This window comes from Gavia stellata, chromosome 20, assembly GCF_030936135.1.
Source record: "Gavia stellata isolate bGavSte3 chromosome 20, bGavSte3.hap2, whole genome shotgun sequence".
In the NCBI taxonomy this organism is placed as follows: domain Eukaryota; kingdom Metazoa; phylum Chordata; class Aves; order Gaviiformes; family Gaviidae; genus Gavia; species Gavia stellata.
The window spans coordinates 6,016,705-6,034,199 of record NC_082613.1 but is presented as its reverse complement, the minus strand read 5'-3'; the positions used below and the strand labels follow the sequence as shown (position 1 = coordinate 6,034,199).

Here is a 17,495-nt window from a genome sequence, read left to right as displayed (position 1 = left end):
GAACCGTGATGAAATGGGGATGCTCATGGAAGGGTTCTGCTGGGACCCGATACGATTCAGTGGTTCCAGGTCACTGGTGAAGATAGGTACAAAATCACTACTGATTAAATGTTAACAGGGCAAAAATATCCATACACAGGATGAGAGTGAGTAAGAGCTCCACATGTGTTCCCAGCGCAGTCCCAAGGTGAAAGACTAATGAGTAAGAATGTGTTCTTGTTTTTAATTACTGTTAGCAGTAAGTGATTATACTTCTATATGTCTCAGCTGTGAGAGTTGGGACTTTTGGATGCAATTTGGATATTTACATTTTAAAAGAGAAGCTGAGTAATTGGAATGGATGCAAAAAAAAGATTCAAAAATTACTGGTGGAGTGTGCAAATGCCTTAGAGAGAGAAACTCAGTTGGCTGAGTTTATTTAGCAAAATTGAGAATGTCTCGATGACAGTGCACAAGTACCTTCACAGGGAGAAAATGCTGAACACTGCAGCTCTCTGATCTTAAAAAGAGCGACGCAACACGAATCACTGACTGGCAATCAAAGCCAGGCAATTTCCAATTGGAAAAAGGCACAAATCTTAAGAGAGAATAACTGTGTAATGTAGGAATGTTTCTCCAAAAACTGTGAACAGAACAATAAAAGTTACGATATTTATGCAAATAGCTTTTTCATGGCTTTCTTTTCTTTCAGAAGTATACCTAAAGAGGGGGAAACAGAGGACAAAGAGGCTCCTGATGAGGCTTTCATAGGGAAGTTTAGTCAGTGTAGCCCATCTGTCGTGCAGAGTTGTGGAGCTGTGTCTAAGCATCCAGCGCTGCTGGAGCTGAGTAGTGGTTGACCTGCTACGGGAGGCGGTGGGAGCTTTCTCAAGTGTTGCTGCCTAAGTATGTGATGTTGTCTTGTAACTTTTTACATCCTGTTAATCCCATCACCCCCTTGAAAGGGTGTGTGGTCTTGGAGGAGTTTTTACACCATGCAATACATTTCCATGCTTTTTTTTTTAATTTACATAGTATCTGCATACAAATCTTATTCTTGGGAGTAAATGTAGGGTAGGAATTGCCTTCTCCCTCCTCCACCCACCCTCCAAAGGCAGCACAAGGCTGTTCCCTGTTCCTGCCGTGGACACCTTTGGGCCCTGCAGAAGCATGTAGCATTGCTGATTTGAGTCACAGGAGCCTTTCCTCTAGGCTGCAGTGAGTGACCGCTCTAGCACAGTGATGGGAAACGGGTCTGCTGAAGAAAAGGTGCTGCCGTGTGTATGGTTTAGATGAGATGCAGCTGTGCTACCCTGGACTTGCCCCAATCCATGGCATTTCAGCGGGGACATCCCAAAGGAGACACCACATTCTCCAGGATGCGCTTCCAGTTCTTCAGACGTTTGCCTATGGATCTCCATGCAGTAACAGGCAACAAAACACAACCCTTAGGAACAGGGAGGGATTTTGCCTGCTGAACTAACCCTGGAGAAGTCTTCTCCACTGATTATAGAGGGAACCAGAGGCGAGGTAGCCAAGCTTGGCGTTTTTGTGTATCATCTTGGAAGTGTCATTGTTTATGTGCATGATTAATACTTGATCATGCCTGGAACATGTGAACATGATGACAACATTTATGTCACAATTGTATGCATTTAATAAGCATCTCATTTGAATTATTAGTTAATGTACAGATCCCCCAAAATTATTTTTGTGTTATAAACCCCATAATTTATCTAAGTACAAGCTGCAAGTTCGTAAATACAGCATTAAGAAGGTAGCTATTGCATAGCTGGTTTAACAAAATGTCCTTTGTGAGTAAGATATATAGGCTTATTTGGAGAGGATTAACTACTGGGAGGAGGTCTTCTCCAAGTAAGTTATAGGCTTCTTAGCTGCAGCAGATAGGGAATATAATTTCTTAGTTTGTCCCTCTTGTCAGTAGAAATCAGCCTGACCTGACTGTGCTGTCTGATTCGAGTATCTCCTCAGCCCATTGTTCACTAGAGGCAGATTTATAAAACATCTTTACAGGAATGAGGCTGGAAGTGACATTTTGACTGAGAGGAGAGCTGGATTAACAACTGGTATGCCAGTACGCTTCCTGAAGAGGAGACAGTGAAAATACATGGCCTCAGAAGACTTGTAAGTGATCTTTTGCTTCGCTCGGTGCATGGTGAGTGGGAGCTGCGACTGCCTGGCAGTGCCTTTGCCTGCTGGACAAGGCGGGCAGCGACATGGGGCAGCTGCTGACGTACCAAGGCGCAGGCCAGTACTGCACTGGAAAAGTCAGAATCGTGCAGCAAGGATGCAGCATCTGCAGCTGGGTAATGCTGAAGGTTGGAGCCGTTGTGCACAGAAGCCTTTTCCATTTACCATATCTTTTTTTTATGACCAGGGTCAGGCATAACAGTCTGTTGAGGTAATGCTCTGTGAGGGCTGTTTTTTGTACGTACATAAGTGGGAGATTGTATGTTGCATCTTTGTGTGCGTACATACACACAAAAACTGCAGAAGATGTCTGTAAACTGAGAGGCATGATGAACCATGCCCTGATCAAGAGCACTTGCTGACTGTTTATCTATTGCTGACTGATTCTGCAGATTAAACCTGCAAGAACAGCAATAAGGAGTTTGATGGGAGGGAACTTAACCTCAAAGAAACTCGGCAGACGACACTTTGGATGTTTGAATTACATCTGAATCAAGCTCTTAATTAAATCTTAGCAATGTCAAAAGCTCAAAGCAGCAATTGTAATTTATGTTGCTTTTTTCCCTCCTCATATTGCTAAATTATCTATTGCAATGTGCAGCGCATCCATGTCACTACATTAAATTTGTATGCAAAGAGGGGAAATTAGGCAGTAACGCCACAGGACAAGCAGTATGTAGCCAGGCATATCTTCTTGGCTTCGTTCACTGTTGTTGGGTATTTTTAAAAAGTGTTTTCAAATCTTGGTAAAACTGATTTCAAATCTTGGTAAAACTGATTCCAGATGTGCTCATTTGGAGGATATAAAAGTCACGCTAGCACCAAGACTATCTGAATTCTGTGCTGTACCTGAATAGATAACTAGTCCCATCTTAAAAACAGAAGTGCTATAAAAAATAAAAAGGCCACAGGCAAAGGTTTTAGTGCTTCATTCCCATTAGCATCCTTTTTTCCCAAGTATTTTAGACTAACATAGTTAGAGAATTCCTCAGATGCTCCAGCACACTGAATCAGAGGTGCCTGATACGACGTGGGTCGCTTGTCTGGGCTGTCAGGACTGGATCCGTCCGTGGGCCTTTCGCCAACATACAGCAGGCTGCGCTCTTTCGTGTCTTGCTCTGTTTTGAAAAGTTCGTACTCCGTGTGGGGCAGCTTGATGCCCAATGCCAAACACCCGTTCGTGGGTGTTATATCCTGCTCCACCCCAGCACTCCAGGAGCTTGTCAGCCCACAGCTTCCAGGTTCTGAGGAGTTCAGCATCGTCACCGTCACCTGGTCCATTGGCGTCACCCGAGCCTGTGTGACTTTAAAAGCCAGCTCTGTCCCACCTCTCACTTTGGAGGAGGGGATGCCTTGTGTGTAATGCCCTGAGGCGTAGATGGTGAAAGTCGGCTGTTTGCAGAGTGGGTCAGAGTAGTGATAGTAATAACCTTCCCAGGTGTGGTTGTTACCGTGGAATATGAAGTACCTGGTAAGGAAAAGCACTGCAGGTCGGACCTCACAGTGGGTGCTCACCCAGCTGCCGCTGAGCTGCATTGGCAGCTGAGCTCTGATGGGTAGTATGGGTGGGTGGTGTTCATCAGCTCTGTATATAATCCCACAGGCCGGGCAAGGATGCACGTGGTGCTGCAGAAGACAAAAAATAACGTTTTTGTAAACTGATAGACAGAAAACCCTTTCAGAAAATTTTAAAAGCTGAAACTCCCCTCTCCTGCACCAGGGTGTTCAACTGCAATGAACTTGGCCCAAGACATTCAAGCAGATTAAGTGAGCTAAAGCGTTTCCCTGGCTCTTTGCTATTCTGGTACAACGGGGAGGTCTGTGCCCTGAGGCTGCGCTCTGCCCTGTGCCAGGGTGGCTAAGGACAGGCTGCAGCGACCAGGACAGGGCGAGGGTAGAGCTGCTGTAAGGGCAGGGAACACTCCCTCGGGCCATCCACGTTGTTCCCCCACCAAGTTTTCCACTACAAGCTGCTGCATATACCCATGGGTGAGGATGAGGTTGCTGGGAGATGGCAGCTACGCCACTGCGTTTCGGCACCAATTCAGAAAAAAACAATGCAGTCTTTTCAGCAATGAAAAAGGCTGTGAAACTTTACCATGGGGAGGCTTCAGTGGCTGTGCTACACCACGCTGATGGCAGCCTCTCCAGGACAGCCAAAAGCATGGCATGTTCTGCTTCGCCCTTGCTCTCTTCCTGCCACGGCCATACAGAGCCCCTGCCCACTCTCCCGCATCTGCAGCTGCGTTGGCAGTTGCTGTCTGGGCTCAGGCGAGGCAGGGTGGGAGGCAGGCAGGGGGTTTGCCAAGCCCCCAGAACAGGCATTGCGCCGGAGATGGGGAAGAAAAGGACCTACTGCAAAACGAGGACCTGACCTTTGTTTCTCTGCCCGTGCTTTGTGCAGAGCTCTGAGTCAAACCAGTCCTGCAGCCCCTCCAACGCCAGGAGGTTTTTTTGTGCAGCTCGGAACTTTTTCTCACACTTCATATATCACAACTGATTTATTTTTAAATAACCAGAGTTTGAACATTGTGTCATTTTCTAGAACACAAGCTAATCTTTACTGAACTGTCGTACGCAACACAGTTAAATAACTCAGTAGTTAACTGCAGGGTGGGTAATTTACATGCAAGTTGATTGGAGTCTACTGTAATTTAGTCATTTTCAGCTTGCTTTACTGCTACTGTCACGTTAATGAGTGCTGACAGTACACAGTACATTATGGCTAAATAATCCCAGAAGTTGGCAAATATATATGCTCTCCTTAGACAGGAAATTCTTTGATAATGAAAGGTAATTTGGGGAGAATGGGTTTCTTTAAAACAGATATAAATTTAAGGGAAAAAGAGTGATATTTTCATAAAGAGGGTTAAAAAAGTAATTCCTAACATAGCTGTGTAACCCTTAGTAGCACAAGCAAATGGATGTTAGTTCAGGGGAAAGGGAAAAAAAAAAAAAAAGAAAAATCCTGTGCCCAATAAAATTATCACCATAGACATGGAGCCAAAAAGCTTACTTGCTTAAACCAGTCGTGTGAAGTTATTTCTAATGTATGGCAGCTTCTAATTATCGCCAAGTGGTGACATCATGTGCTGGTCCATTGGAGAGCTGTTAGCTGATTAATTACAGTGCTATATTCAGAGAGTGAATTTCAGTATCTTTAGGTTTGGTTTTAAATTAACTTCTAAAAGTATTTATGTTTACCATCTGGTTTTGCTCATATATATACTTTTGGCCCAAGATAACACAAGTTTAACCAATTTGAGAATGTTACTTTCGAGAGGGAGAGGGCTGTTGCTCTGGGTATTTCAGAGTTCAGTTGGTGTAGTTTGGGGTGTGGGGAAATGTTGCCCCCAAAATAATTTTTTTCCAGTTAATTCAATTCTATCTGGTAAAGTTCAGGGGGTTTTTTTCACCCCATCTTACTGCTCAATCATTTCTGAATTGATTAGCTATGATTCAGATAGAAATGTGCTTTCCTGGAAATAAACTAACCTGCTACAAAATTAAATAAATAAATGAAAATAAAATAAAATAAATTGCAGGCAAGTCTCCTGCTCAGTTTTATTTACGTCAAAGTGAAAGTCTGATTTCTGTGTAGTAACATAATTGTATTCAGGGCAACTTCCTCTTCTAATGGCATTACACCGAGGAGTAATGATTTAATGGCAGATGTTGCTTCCTCGCTCCTCTCTCAACCTGGAGGACACAACAAAGAGCGAAAGAGAGGGGAGGAAGACAAACGACAGAGCAGGCAGCCTCTAATGATGTGCAGCCTGAAGCTTTCACTGACTTTGGTGCAGGAAACTAGGAAACTGCATTTCCTAGGAAAACACAGAGCCAAAGAAAAGCCATTAACTCCAGGCCCATGCCAACGCAGGCTTGTTTCCGATGTTGGTTTTGCTGAGCTTTCACCCGCCCCAGTCCTGCTCTCTCAGTAAGGGAGAGAGTGAGCCCCACGTGCCGCGGAGCACCTACGCAGCACCCTGGGAACCTGCACCTCCTCATCCCCGTGTCCTTGGGACAGAAGGGACAGAAGCGCAGGCAGGCGCTATTCTAACAGTAAGGAAGTACTTGACAAAGCCCATGAACCAATGAGGGGACTACATAAAGACATCGTCCTTACCACAGCGCTCTGCATAGGTTGCTGATAACCGGTTGGTCGGTAGTGGAGCCTCTCGACCCACTCCGTGTGAATGTCCCCCAGGTACAGCTCCTCCACCAGCCGGCTCCCGCTCTGCTGCGGCTGCAGCAAGGGCTGGTAATGCTTCTCCACCCGCACCAGGCTCAGCTCGTGCATGGCGAAGCCCAAGGCGGCAGTGCAGTCACGCTCGGTCTTGGCGCTCAGCAGTTCGTAGAGGGCCCCAGGAGCCCAGGTGCGCCCTGGGGGCAGGAACCCACTGCAGCCCTCACCGGAGGTCTGGTTGATCCAGGTGGCCACCTCCCGCATGGCTTTCTGGCTGTGGAAGACGATGCCGACTTTGTGGAGGTGGTAGTCGGCCTCGGTGGCCCCACGGGTGATCCAGGAGGCCTGGCGCAGGCGGAGCTTGCCCTTGATGACCAGTGAGTAAGAGGGGTCATGGCAGGAGGGGTCCCAGTAGTAGAACTGGTAAGCCTTGAAGAGGCGGTTGGCATAGAAGAGGTAGGATCGGGTGAGGAACTCGGGTCCCGGCCGCACCTCGCACCTGGGGAGGAAGGCAGTCCTGAGTCCCCCGCCACGCGTGGCTGGGGAATGTACGAGATGAAATCCCTCCCCAGGGGCACCCGGGGTGCAGGAGGAGAGGGGCGAGCATGGGTGGGAGCAGTGTCGTGGGCAGGAGCCTCCCACACCTGGTGGCCACCCTTGGGTGATTTTAACATCTGGGCATCTGCTACCAAAATGTGGTGGTGCCGGATAGAGGATCTTGCACTTTGTGCCACGTCCCCAGGGAGGAGCGCCGGGGGCAGGGGGGCATCAGGGCTGCTCTGCCCATTTCAGCTGGGTGTGCTCATCAGCTGCGCCCTAATGGGGGAGAAAGGCAAGAGGCTCTAAGGGTGCTCGGGGGAGCAGGGGGGACCTCAGGCCTCCCTCCAGCCCGGAGTGGGTGCGTGGGGAGGGGAGAGAGGAGGGCAGGCTTTCTTTTTGTTGCTCAGCTACTTGCAGTCCCCGTGCCGCCAAGCCCAGCCCGGCAGCAGCGGGTGGGGGAGCAGGAGCCGAGCAGAGGCGCTGGGCTGGGGCGGGGGGGTTCGCCCCGGGGTTTGGGTGCGTTCCCGAGGGCGGGGGGTGCCTTACCCGGTGGAGACCCATCGCCCCTCCAGGCGGGGCGGCAGCCGCGCCGCGATCCTGGCGCCGTCCTGCAGGTGGCGGAGCTGCTGCCGGCACCGCGGCTCCCAGCGCAGCGGCGGCTCCGCGGCCGCGCAGGCTGCGCGGGGGGGGGGGGGGGGAGAGAGGGAGAGAGGGGAGGGGGGAGGCCGTCAGCACCGCGGGGAAGCGCGGAGGTTGCGCCCGCTCCACACCCCCCGACCGTAGGCAGCAGGTTTCTCCGCGCTGCGGATCTCCTCCCCGGCAGCGCCGGGGCTGCGCCGGCGGAGAGCTGCGGTCCACGCGAGGAGGACTGCGGAGGTCTGCCAGGTACCTACAGGTACAGCTCGGATCCTGCCAAGTGCTCGGCACTTGCGCTTCTTGACTGCTTCACTGACGCAGAAAACACTTCAAACGCCATTGCCTAGAAAAACTCCTTTGGCTGCATTGACGAGAGCTAGTTCCGAGAATGAAACCCCCAAATGGGTTAGCTAAGCAGCAAGCTCTTAGTTAAGGATACAGATTTTTTATTTCACTGTTTTCCAACTTCAGTCTCATCTGAATCCAACTATTTTTTAGATGAAATCTTCAAATAAAACTGAGTGCTCTTTGTTCATGTTCTCTCTCGCTCACTATTGTTGAAGCAGTAACTGAAACAGGGAATTACAGCATGGGAACATTAGACTTGCCTGTCGCCCGCCATAAGGACAGTAATTCTGTCACTTACCTCATTTCCCATAACAACGGATGTTATTGGCTTAGGGAATGTGTGAACACTCAGCTAAATCCTGAAGACCTTTGCATGCACACATACACATGTACGTATATTCCTGTATGTTATTCACTCTTTACTTAAGCAAACTTCTGTTGCATTCATCATGAGTTTGCTTCAGTAAGAAACTTGGGATTTGCCTCTTTATAACACCATGAAATGAGTTCTCAGTGAAGCTCCCCCTGAACCCCCACCGATTTTCTGCTATTGTACAACTGTCCGCCTGGCAGAGCCCGGTCCCTCGGCCAAGTGGTGTTCAGCCCAGCCCAGGGCTGCCTGGGGTTTATGAGCCCAGCCGGGCTGCGCTCGCTCAGGCTGTACTTTGCAATTTGCCTAGTAGTGTGCTGGAAATTTTCAAGCCAACTTTTATTCACTACATACCAACGGCTAGGACACAGGCTGCTTTCCAGCCTGCCTATCATCTGGAAAGAAAGATAAAACATAAATGTATTACCTTCCCACAGAGTGAGGATGCTAAACATGTGCACACCCTGTGCCTCAGTCAAGGAGATCAAGATACAGAGTCACAACTGCTCCTCTCACTCCCTGTGTGCCACATACATACTTGTGTATAACCTGAACCATCCTGTGATCTTTATAGGGAGATTTGCCTAAACCAGACCCTTCACTGGGAAGAGAAACCCAAACCATCTGCCTGCATGTGAGAGAAGTGACAGCTGAGATGGTGAAGGGCCCAAGCCCAGCCTGGAGAGTGCAATCACCTTCCTAACAAGAACTGTTTGCAGATGAAGCTAGCACATACGGAACTGCACAAACCATGGGCAAGGCTACGAGCTGCTGAGCAATGTCAGCAAAATTCCCTGGCTCACAAGCTTAGGATATAACACAAATATAAACACACAGGGTGAGATTCACAGCTGGGGTCTACCAGGGAGGCTCCCCCAATTCCCACAACCAATTTATTCCGAGACAGGAGCCTCTCATCCCTGGCATCAACACATCCTACACACACACAGGGTTAAATCCCTGTTACAAATCTTCAGTATCCAAGTTTGCCACAAATACAAGCTGCAGACCAAGTCAAATGGGAATTCAGTAATTAAACATCTGCTGTGCAAGTCAAAGGCTCCTGAACATGTGGCAAAGGAGAGAGATTTCCACTCAAACAGTATTTTATTACTAATCTAGTAATATATAACTTAAGGCTTACGTCTGATGGACAAATTTGGAGTCGCTTCACTATGACACTGCCACTTGCAAAGGTTTTACACGTCACAGTAACAGGCAGGGTCCTTGAAATGTATTTGTGCAGATTTAAGCAAATCCTGAAACTACCACAAAGGGAATAAACACATGGCAAGTGAAGCCCCCAGCGAAGCAGGAGAGCAGTAACAGACGCAGCCTACCTACCTAAAGGCCAGTGAAACTGGCCTTGGATTTTCTGTTGCCTCACTATGCACTGGAGTGCATAAACTAGCTGGAAAGATGTATTATTAGTGTTAAGGGCTCTTTTTGGAGCAGACTCACAATTGTACTGTTTTTATCATCTTTAAGGGCTGGACATAGCGAGCAGGAATAGCCAGCTCCATCACAACTGCTTGCACTAGTGCTTCCTAAAAAGCAGTTCCAGTGAATCCTCATATGAAAAGGGGAAAATACTGGATGACAGAACCCATTGCTATGAGTTAAATCTTTAACTTGGCAGCTGCAGCATCCATGCAGGCTGCCCCATGGGTACCCAGCTGGTAGAGCCCATTAGGACTTGGGGCTCTGTGTCCTCATCCTGGTTCTGCCACGACTTTGCTCTGTGGCCTTGGGCAAATTTACTCCTGTGTGCTCCTTACTCCTGTGTCTTGTCTCACCTGCGAAACACACCAAGTTTCATCTGACTGATCTATCAAGAGGCCGAATTACTGGCAAAGCTTTTGGAGAGCCTTCAGTACAAGGATAGTCCAAACTGAATTACACTTAAAACAAACATGACATCATTATCCTAGAGAAAACGGTAAACTAAAAAATAACTGTATTTGTATTAGAAGTAATGGACTATAAGGGAAAGGTTTGCTCTTGCTCATAACCACAGAAAGACTCTAGAGGTGTTGGTGTAGTCCATAGCTATACTGAAATAACAACACAGAATACAGCCCCATTCTCAACTTGCTAACTGTGCTCTGTGTGTGTTTATTGCAACAGAAGCTTCAATATTTGACTAAACCCTTATTGCTACTTTTGGCAGAAACACTAAAAGTCTACATTGTTTGAGAGCACAGACACTTTGGCAATGCAATCACTACATTTTGTCACATTCAACAGAAGAGGGAATTTTTATCATCAGGATCAAACTCCATGGGAAAAAAAAAAAGAAAAAGCCCCCAGAATATAAATATTTGACATGATGGGAATTCCTAGGGATTTTGTCTTACTTAACAGTACACAAGACTCCAAGCTGGATGCATCCTCAAACCAAAAGCTATTGGCTTGTGTCCAAATTTTGTGGCTGCTTTTCTCTCTCAAATACTCCAGCCCAGCTCCACCAGATCCAAACATCCTTTCAAGCTGGAAAAGTTCAGTTCCAGACCTAAAATCTGTAGTTAGGGTACATCTCTATTCCAAGAGCAGCATAAAGTGGCTGTCACTCATATGTCACTCTGTTACTCAGCCCCTGGTGAAGCACAACGGAGCAGCTCCTCTCTCCATCTTGAGAGAGACACAAATTAACTGCTTTATAGAGTTCGTGGGCAGGAGGAAGGAATTATTCACAATTCATCTTCAAGACAAAAATACTCATTCATAGGAAAAACTAAAAAAAAAATCCTCAACTGTGATCTCTTCCACTCACTCGTTATCCCGTCTGTCTGTATCGATTAACCACAAGCGTTTCCAGAGAGCTCCTCAGTACAGCAGCTAGACAAAACAGTATCTTTTTCCAGCTTTCCGGTGCGTGCTGCATCCAAAGTACTGGCCCAAAGTCTCTGAGCAATGGGGCTGCACGAGCACTCAGGCAATTAGGAATGCCAGTAACCGGGAACGGAGGCTGATCACTGGAATGAGCAGAAACTGAATCAAGCCTTGTGACAACAGTAGTAGCACATACTGACCAACTATTTCGTACACTTATTTGTATACGCAACTTTCAGAAAAATCAGACCCACAGCATCAAATGATAGAAAGGCCAAGCTGGAAATCCTTCGCAAAGTAAATTGTTGGTAAAATTAAGACGGAAGATTCCTAGGCAACAGCCAAGCCTGAAAATGACAGCCTGCCAGTGGGGTTGTGCTACGTAACTGCTGTATGCTCCAGATTCAGACCCACTTCTCACTTTTAAAGGAAAAAAATACCAACCAGGAGAGAAATACTGTAATATGCCTTGTTGGAAACAAATCTTGTTTGTGTTCCTCCAAGCAAATTGACTTTGGAAAAAAGCAAAGCTGAGTCACACATCTGTTTCTTTATAAATGGAGGAGAAAATGCATACATTACTGTTTGCACCAAATTAGTTACTGCAGATCAACTCTTCTCCAGAGCTAGATTGCTTAATCTGTTACATGTTATTGCCTCCTATGGCCAGAATTTATTATTCCCATTTATAATTCTAATGTTTCAGTTAGTCACCCATTCACAGGGATAAGATCAGTGCCTGAAGTCATGGAGCATTACACATTTCTTCATTTAGAGATGACATAAAACCTTTGATATTTTCTGAGGAATGTTCAGACTGGAATGAAATGGATGATAAGAAACATATCAATATATTCTGCATAAGCAAATTATACTTATCCACACACACTTCATTAACAGAGCAAAAAAGTGTTTCTTTAGCATTTTTCTCTCCTGAGAGCACACAGAATGGATTTCGGGTTAGCAATTAAAGGAATAAGCATTCTTTTAAAAGCAAAGAAAATGTTTGTATTTAGCAAATCAATTTTTCTTGCATTTGTGAGGAGATTAAGTTAGTGGTGCTTTTAATTCACTCAGAATAAGGCATTCCCAAGAGAACAATTCTGTGGGAAGAGACACATTTTATATTATAATATTATAAAGTTATAAAACTTAAATATAACCCACTGGGGGTGGAAAACTGTATCACAGCAGAACTTTGCCATTTTGCCTACCTGGAAACTGAACCCAGCTCAGGACAGGACTTAAGCACATGCTTAAGTCTAATTGGTTTCAGTGAAACTTAAGCGTGTGCTTGAAATTAAGCCAGTGCATGAGCATTTTTCCTGATTAGTAATGCCTCCCTGAATTGAAGCCAGAATGTGGTCAAGTGGTTGAGGGAGGATGCCAGCGCTTTCACTGGAGTACTGTTTGGCTTCTGGAAAAGTATTTCTATTATTCATCCCTTCTCTTATTTGTCTGTAAAACGGGTATAATTACATATAGCTGTTTCACCAGTCTGATGCTCAGTTCATGCTATTCATAAAATACTTCGAATTCACTAGATGTTTCTCAGTTATTCTTTCAAGGATGGCACAATAATGCATTACATGTTAGCTGTCGTTGTAGAGCATCACCTTGAGTTTCCTGTGCATAACACAGCATAATCATATATGAAATTCTGCAGGTCCTAAGAGGGAACTCAGCCGACTCAAAATTCCCAAGCACCTCAGGATTTTAGAGAAATTTTCAAAACATACTTTCACCACATACTTTCAACACATCATTGGCAAAGAGGTTCAGGCACCATATTCTATGGCTTTTAGCCTAGCTTTATTCTGAGGCTGTGATCATTGCCTAATTTGTCTCATGTCCACAATTAAAATAGTGAAGCACTTGTGGTGAGTTGACTGGAGGTTTTTAAGGCACTAGAGAAGTAAATATTTTGCTCTTGGAATCATGGAATCATTTATTTCTCCTGTAAGTGTCATGTCCAGCAGTAGATGACAAGACAGTTGGGATCTGCGGTAAGGAAGGGAAGAAGGGAGAAGATACTCTCTCCTGCACCTCAAAGATCTTCTTCAGTGTAAACTACACTTAAATAACATGGCTTCTTAAAATTGCCCTCTCTAGCCATTTACCTCAAAGAAGAAAACCAGGCCTAACACTGTAAAAAATGGAGTGTGGCACTTAAGCCCAGTTTCACTGGAGTCCATAAACAGGAAAGATCCCATGACTGTATCAACACAGCATCAGCACCTTATTCAGAAAATGCCCATCCCCATAAACTGACAGTTAACACGCCATCTGTAGAACAAAGGGATACAAAGGAGAAACGGGATAAGGGATATTCTCAAACAGAGTGAACTAAGCAAGACACGCAAGAGTTGCCACAGAGGACCTGTGATGACAAATAAAAGCACTAGCAGCGGATGTGAGTACATCTTCCCAAGAGATCTCCTACAGTTAATGTTAATCAAAACGCTACACTTTTCAATTACACAACAGAGCTTTACTCACCACATACTTGCTGTCCTGATAGATACAGGAGCCATTTCACTTCATGTTTCTCCCTCCCACCTCCCAGAAGATATTGCGCAGGCTCAGAAAGAGGAGTCATATGCTTTTTCCACAGCTAAATTAGTCAATGTCAAAAGATTTACTGGAGGACAGCTGAGCAATTCCATATGGCCCGACGGCCCCAGTTGGCCCAACCACTGTGGTCAGCTCAGCAGTAACCAGCCCTTAGCTCAGAGCCCTGTGCTGCTGCCAGCCCCACACCAGGCAGACCAGCCAGGGGGTCCAGGAAAGCAGACAAGAGTGCCGAAACAGGGTCTTGCTGTGAGCCAAAATCAGAGAAATCACAGGGCTCCCCTGCAGTAATTCACTACCTCCACACAAACCTACAGGACAGAGTCTGGAGGGAGAGGGATGGTTAATCAGGAGAGGTAAGAACTAATGGGATAATTGGTACGTGCTACCTTTTTTCGGCATCGGCAAGCACTGAAAAAAGCAAATGGGTTCAGGCTACACTAACGCATCGTGACCTGTGTTAAACTCTGATCAGTACTGTCACAGAAGTTTGGCACAGAGAAATATATAACCAAAAAGCAAAAGAAACAGAAGGGAAGAAGGGCAATGCCAGAGCTTTTTCCCTTGAACATTGGTCAAAGTTTAAATTTTATTTTGGTGAGGTAGGTGAGACCCTAGTGAGATGCTCTCTAATCCCCTGGGTACCTAGATGGTGACAGATTGGTGAGAACACATGGGGGAAAGCATTTATTTTCAAAAACAGAAGCAAACCAACTCAGTCCAAGGCTGAACAACACCCCAGGGGTACAATCGTGACTCAGTTAAATTCTAACTGGAATCCATATTCTTACCAAATGAGAAATATTACATCTATCTTCCTTAGTTTAGATGAGCTGGAAACTCATTAGAAAATACAGCACAAGGTTTTTAAATTAATGGCACACCATCATTTCAAATGTATAGAGCACCCATGCAATTTTGGCAATTCCCTCGAACCCCTGCACAGACACTTTATTAGTGGCTATCGTGGCCATTTTTAATAGCGATGGCTAAGCATATTTCTTCCCGGAGTGCTTTGAAGAGCAGAGCCGGTAATCAGGCCATGGCTTGGCTATAAAATGCCAACCTCATTTCAAACATCTAAATCACTCACATGGACCATGAGCACAGAGAGGACCACCCACCACATAATATTAACATAAATACAGCATTTACCCAAAGCAAAATGAGCAACTGGAACTGGCGGGAGTTGAGAATAGAACAACAAAAAATGATTAGAGGGTGGGAGGGATTGAGTTACGAAGCAAGATTAAAAGAACTGAGTACATGTAGCCTGGCTGAGTGACGGCTGGGGCAAGATGGACATGATAGCAGCCTATAAATATTCACAAAGCACAAACACCAAGGAAGGGAAGGAATTCCTTGCAGTGAATAAAGAGGTTCTGTTGAGAGTGAATGAAGAGAGGAAAAAATGTGTTTTGTATATCAGGGTGAACTTCTTGAGGCACAATCTAGTAGGCAGCGCAAGTCCACTTGCTTGGCAGGATTTTGAAGGACTGAACAAAGCATCAGTACAGCGGGGAATAACCCGCTCTTGGCAGGGAGTTGGTGGGATACTCTGAGCGGCCTTTCAGTCTCCCACTGCCATGGAGCCGTCCCAGTTCCCTGCTCCCACGGGAGACAGCTGCTCTCCTTTGTAAGCATATTGTTCGCCGTCCTGCTCATTGAAATCACTGCCTGGCCTCCATGGGACTAGAAATATGGGCCAGATGCACAAAGGCGTTTAGGTGCATAAAGACATAAGCGACTGCAATAGGTACTAAACTGCTGGACACAGCTGGGAATCCCAGTAGGTCCCTGCAATGTCAAGTACTCACCGCTGAAAATCTAAGTCCAGGAAATTAGACTTTAAACCCACTAAAGCAAGAACGATCCTTTTGTTCTCTCCTTATTTAGCACCTAACACAACAGGATTCTTGGCACTCCTGCAAGGATACTGTTTATAGTAATAAAAATAGGATCTAATAGGATCTAATAGTCTGAGGCTACTTGGCTCCTGCGAAGCCAAGGATGAGAAAGGCATTCAAAAGCAGTCATAGTGGAAGGTATCCTCAGAAAAAAAGCTCTGCAGAAAGGTGGTAAACTGATACATAGTCCATGCCAGAAATGCACACAGGTTTAACTTAGAATCGCAAGTGACCACAGAAAAAGGTTACTTGTTCAGCTGAAGCACAGAATTAAAGTTACTTCTAACATGTGTTTTGGGGTCTGGGTGTGGTTTCTAGATAGCCTGAAATTTCAGTCTACTGTTTTGCCTGTCAACATTAGCCAAGTTTTGATCTGTTCCAGTTCCCTTAAACACTGCCGACAGATGCTAAAATCAAAGTTGACATTCAACCTATGCGCTGCATAATCTAATAACGGGACTCGTGCTACTCAAAACTAACAAAACTTAGAAGCTTTTATGCAGCAAAACTTTTCTGTCATTTACATTTTCATCTGTCTTTTCCAGGGAGTCTAACTGGGAAAAACAATTTTTTCTCTGAAAAGCTTTAAAAATAATGTGTCATTGTGTTTTTGCATCAACAGGGGAGAAGAGACACTTAAAAGCCATAACCTGCCAGGTTGTGCATTTGGTAAGAGTGTGAACAAGGTGAATCCAATAGTCTCAGTGGGGAGCTTGGTGTATACATTGATCTCAGAGTACGGGGTGAAAGCCCACTTCCAAGGATCTCTGTCTTCGACTTAGAGAAGGCCAAAATGTCACACGTTTGTCAGTGTTTCTTATTAACCCAGTAGAAACCCTAGGGGACTTTTTCAGTGATCGACTGAAGGGATACACTCAAGTTTAAAGCATTGTTTTAAAAACTAAACTCAAGCAAATCTCTTCAAACACTCAGTGGTGAGACTTTTCCTGTTGATTTATGTACCATCGCACCAGTTGTAAGAGGAGAGCTGTTGCTGCACTGATCCAAATGTCTAACAGTGCCACAGGAGCTGAGCTTCACTGCAGCATTCTCAGTTTCAGCTGAATTCAAACTGTGATGATTTAATAAGCTATTCACTGAAAATGAGAAAACGTCAGTATGAAAGACTTGATTATCACACCATCACCCTGCTAAAACTCAAAAATAATGATGGATTCCAACCCTCTTATCACTTAATACTCTGAAGCTTTGGCATTTCAAATAGACATCAGAGTTTCTTTCCTAATACACACAAACAGAACTTTCCTAATTTTGCATTTTAGGGCATGAGACCTTTTAACTCCTTAAAGAAAAAAACCACAGATTGCAGATTACTAACCCCTCAGATCTTACACAATTTAAACTAGGTAGAGAAGGAGCTGTTCTATGAATCATATTTTCAGTTTCTGGCAGCACTCCTAGCCTACAGAAGAAGGGTTACACATTAAAATTCTCACATTCTCACTGTCAGTTTCTTGGTATTATTATATCTGCGATGCACCATCTTAAAATCATGAAGTTAGGAATTCTCTTTTTTCATAGCTTTATCTTCCTCGACAAATAAGTAAGAAAACCAAAGGACTTGCGTAACAGCATTGTATAGGTGCTTCCTAATTTTGAGGTTGATTTTAGCAGTGATTGTATCTCATGCATGAAAGCGTTGTCTTTATAGATGACATATGCTATGTTGTGGGGAAACACAGGATCCCATTGAAAGCAAAATCTCTTTCCAAACTTTGTTCTGCCAGATGCAGCCTCCCCTAGCATTGGATTCCAGCTTTGGTTTTCTTCATAGCAATTTCTGGCTTTCGAAAATCTCCTTACTCAACAATTTGTGCTTGTGGGGAAAATATAGAAACCACACGGTATTTTTTTCACTTGTGGTTTTTTTACATCTCAGCCCTGTTTTTATCTA

General features: G+C 45.2%; 1 protein-coding gene across 1 annotated transcript; it reads right to left on the bottom strand.

Annotated features, from left to right (window-relative positions):
* Positions 1-2,944: 2,944 nt before the first annotated feature.
* On the bottom strand, positions 2,945-7,892 carry APCDD1L (APC down-regulated 1 like). Its single transcript, XM_059827409.1, has 4 exons — positions 7,810-7,892; positions 7,463-7,591; positions 6,317-6,875; positions 2,945-3,816 (listed from the first exon to the last, which is right to left on the bottom strand). Exons 1-4 carry the CDS (start codon positions 7,890-7,892, stop codon positions 3,052-3,054), a joined length of 1,536 nt encoding a protein of 511 aa, XP_059683392.1. The 3' UTR covers positions 2,945-3,051.
* Positions 7,893-17,495: the final 9,603 nt, after the last annotated feature.

What these genes read in the sequence shown, in the direction of transcription:
- APCDD1L (XM_059827409.1), bottom strand. Translation starts at nt 7,892, where the DNA reads ATGGCGTTTGAAGTGTTTTCTGCGTCAGTGAAGCAGTCAAGAAGCGCA. An exon ending in GCAGGATCCGAGCTGTACCT is followed by an intron (nt 7,592 to 7,809) that starts GTAGGTACCTGG and finishes CCCCCGCGCAGC; the next exon opens with CTGCGCGGCCGCGGAGCCGC. An exon ending in AACCTATGCAGAGCGCTGTG is followed by an intron (nt 3,817 to 6,316) that starts GTAAGGACGATG and finishes TGTCTTCTGCAG; the next exon opens with CACCACGTGCATCCTTGCCC.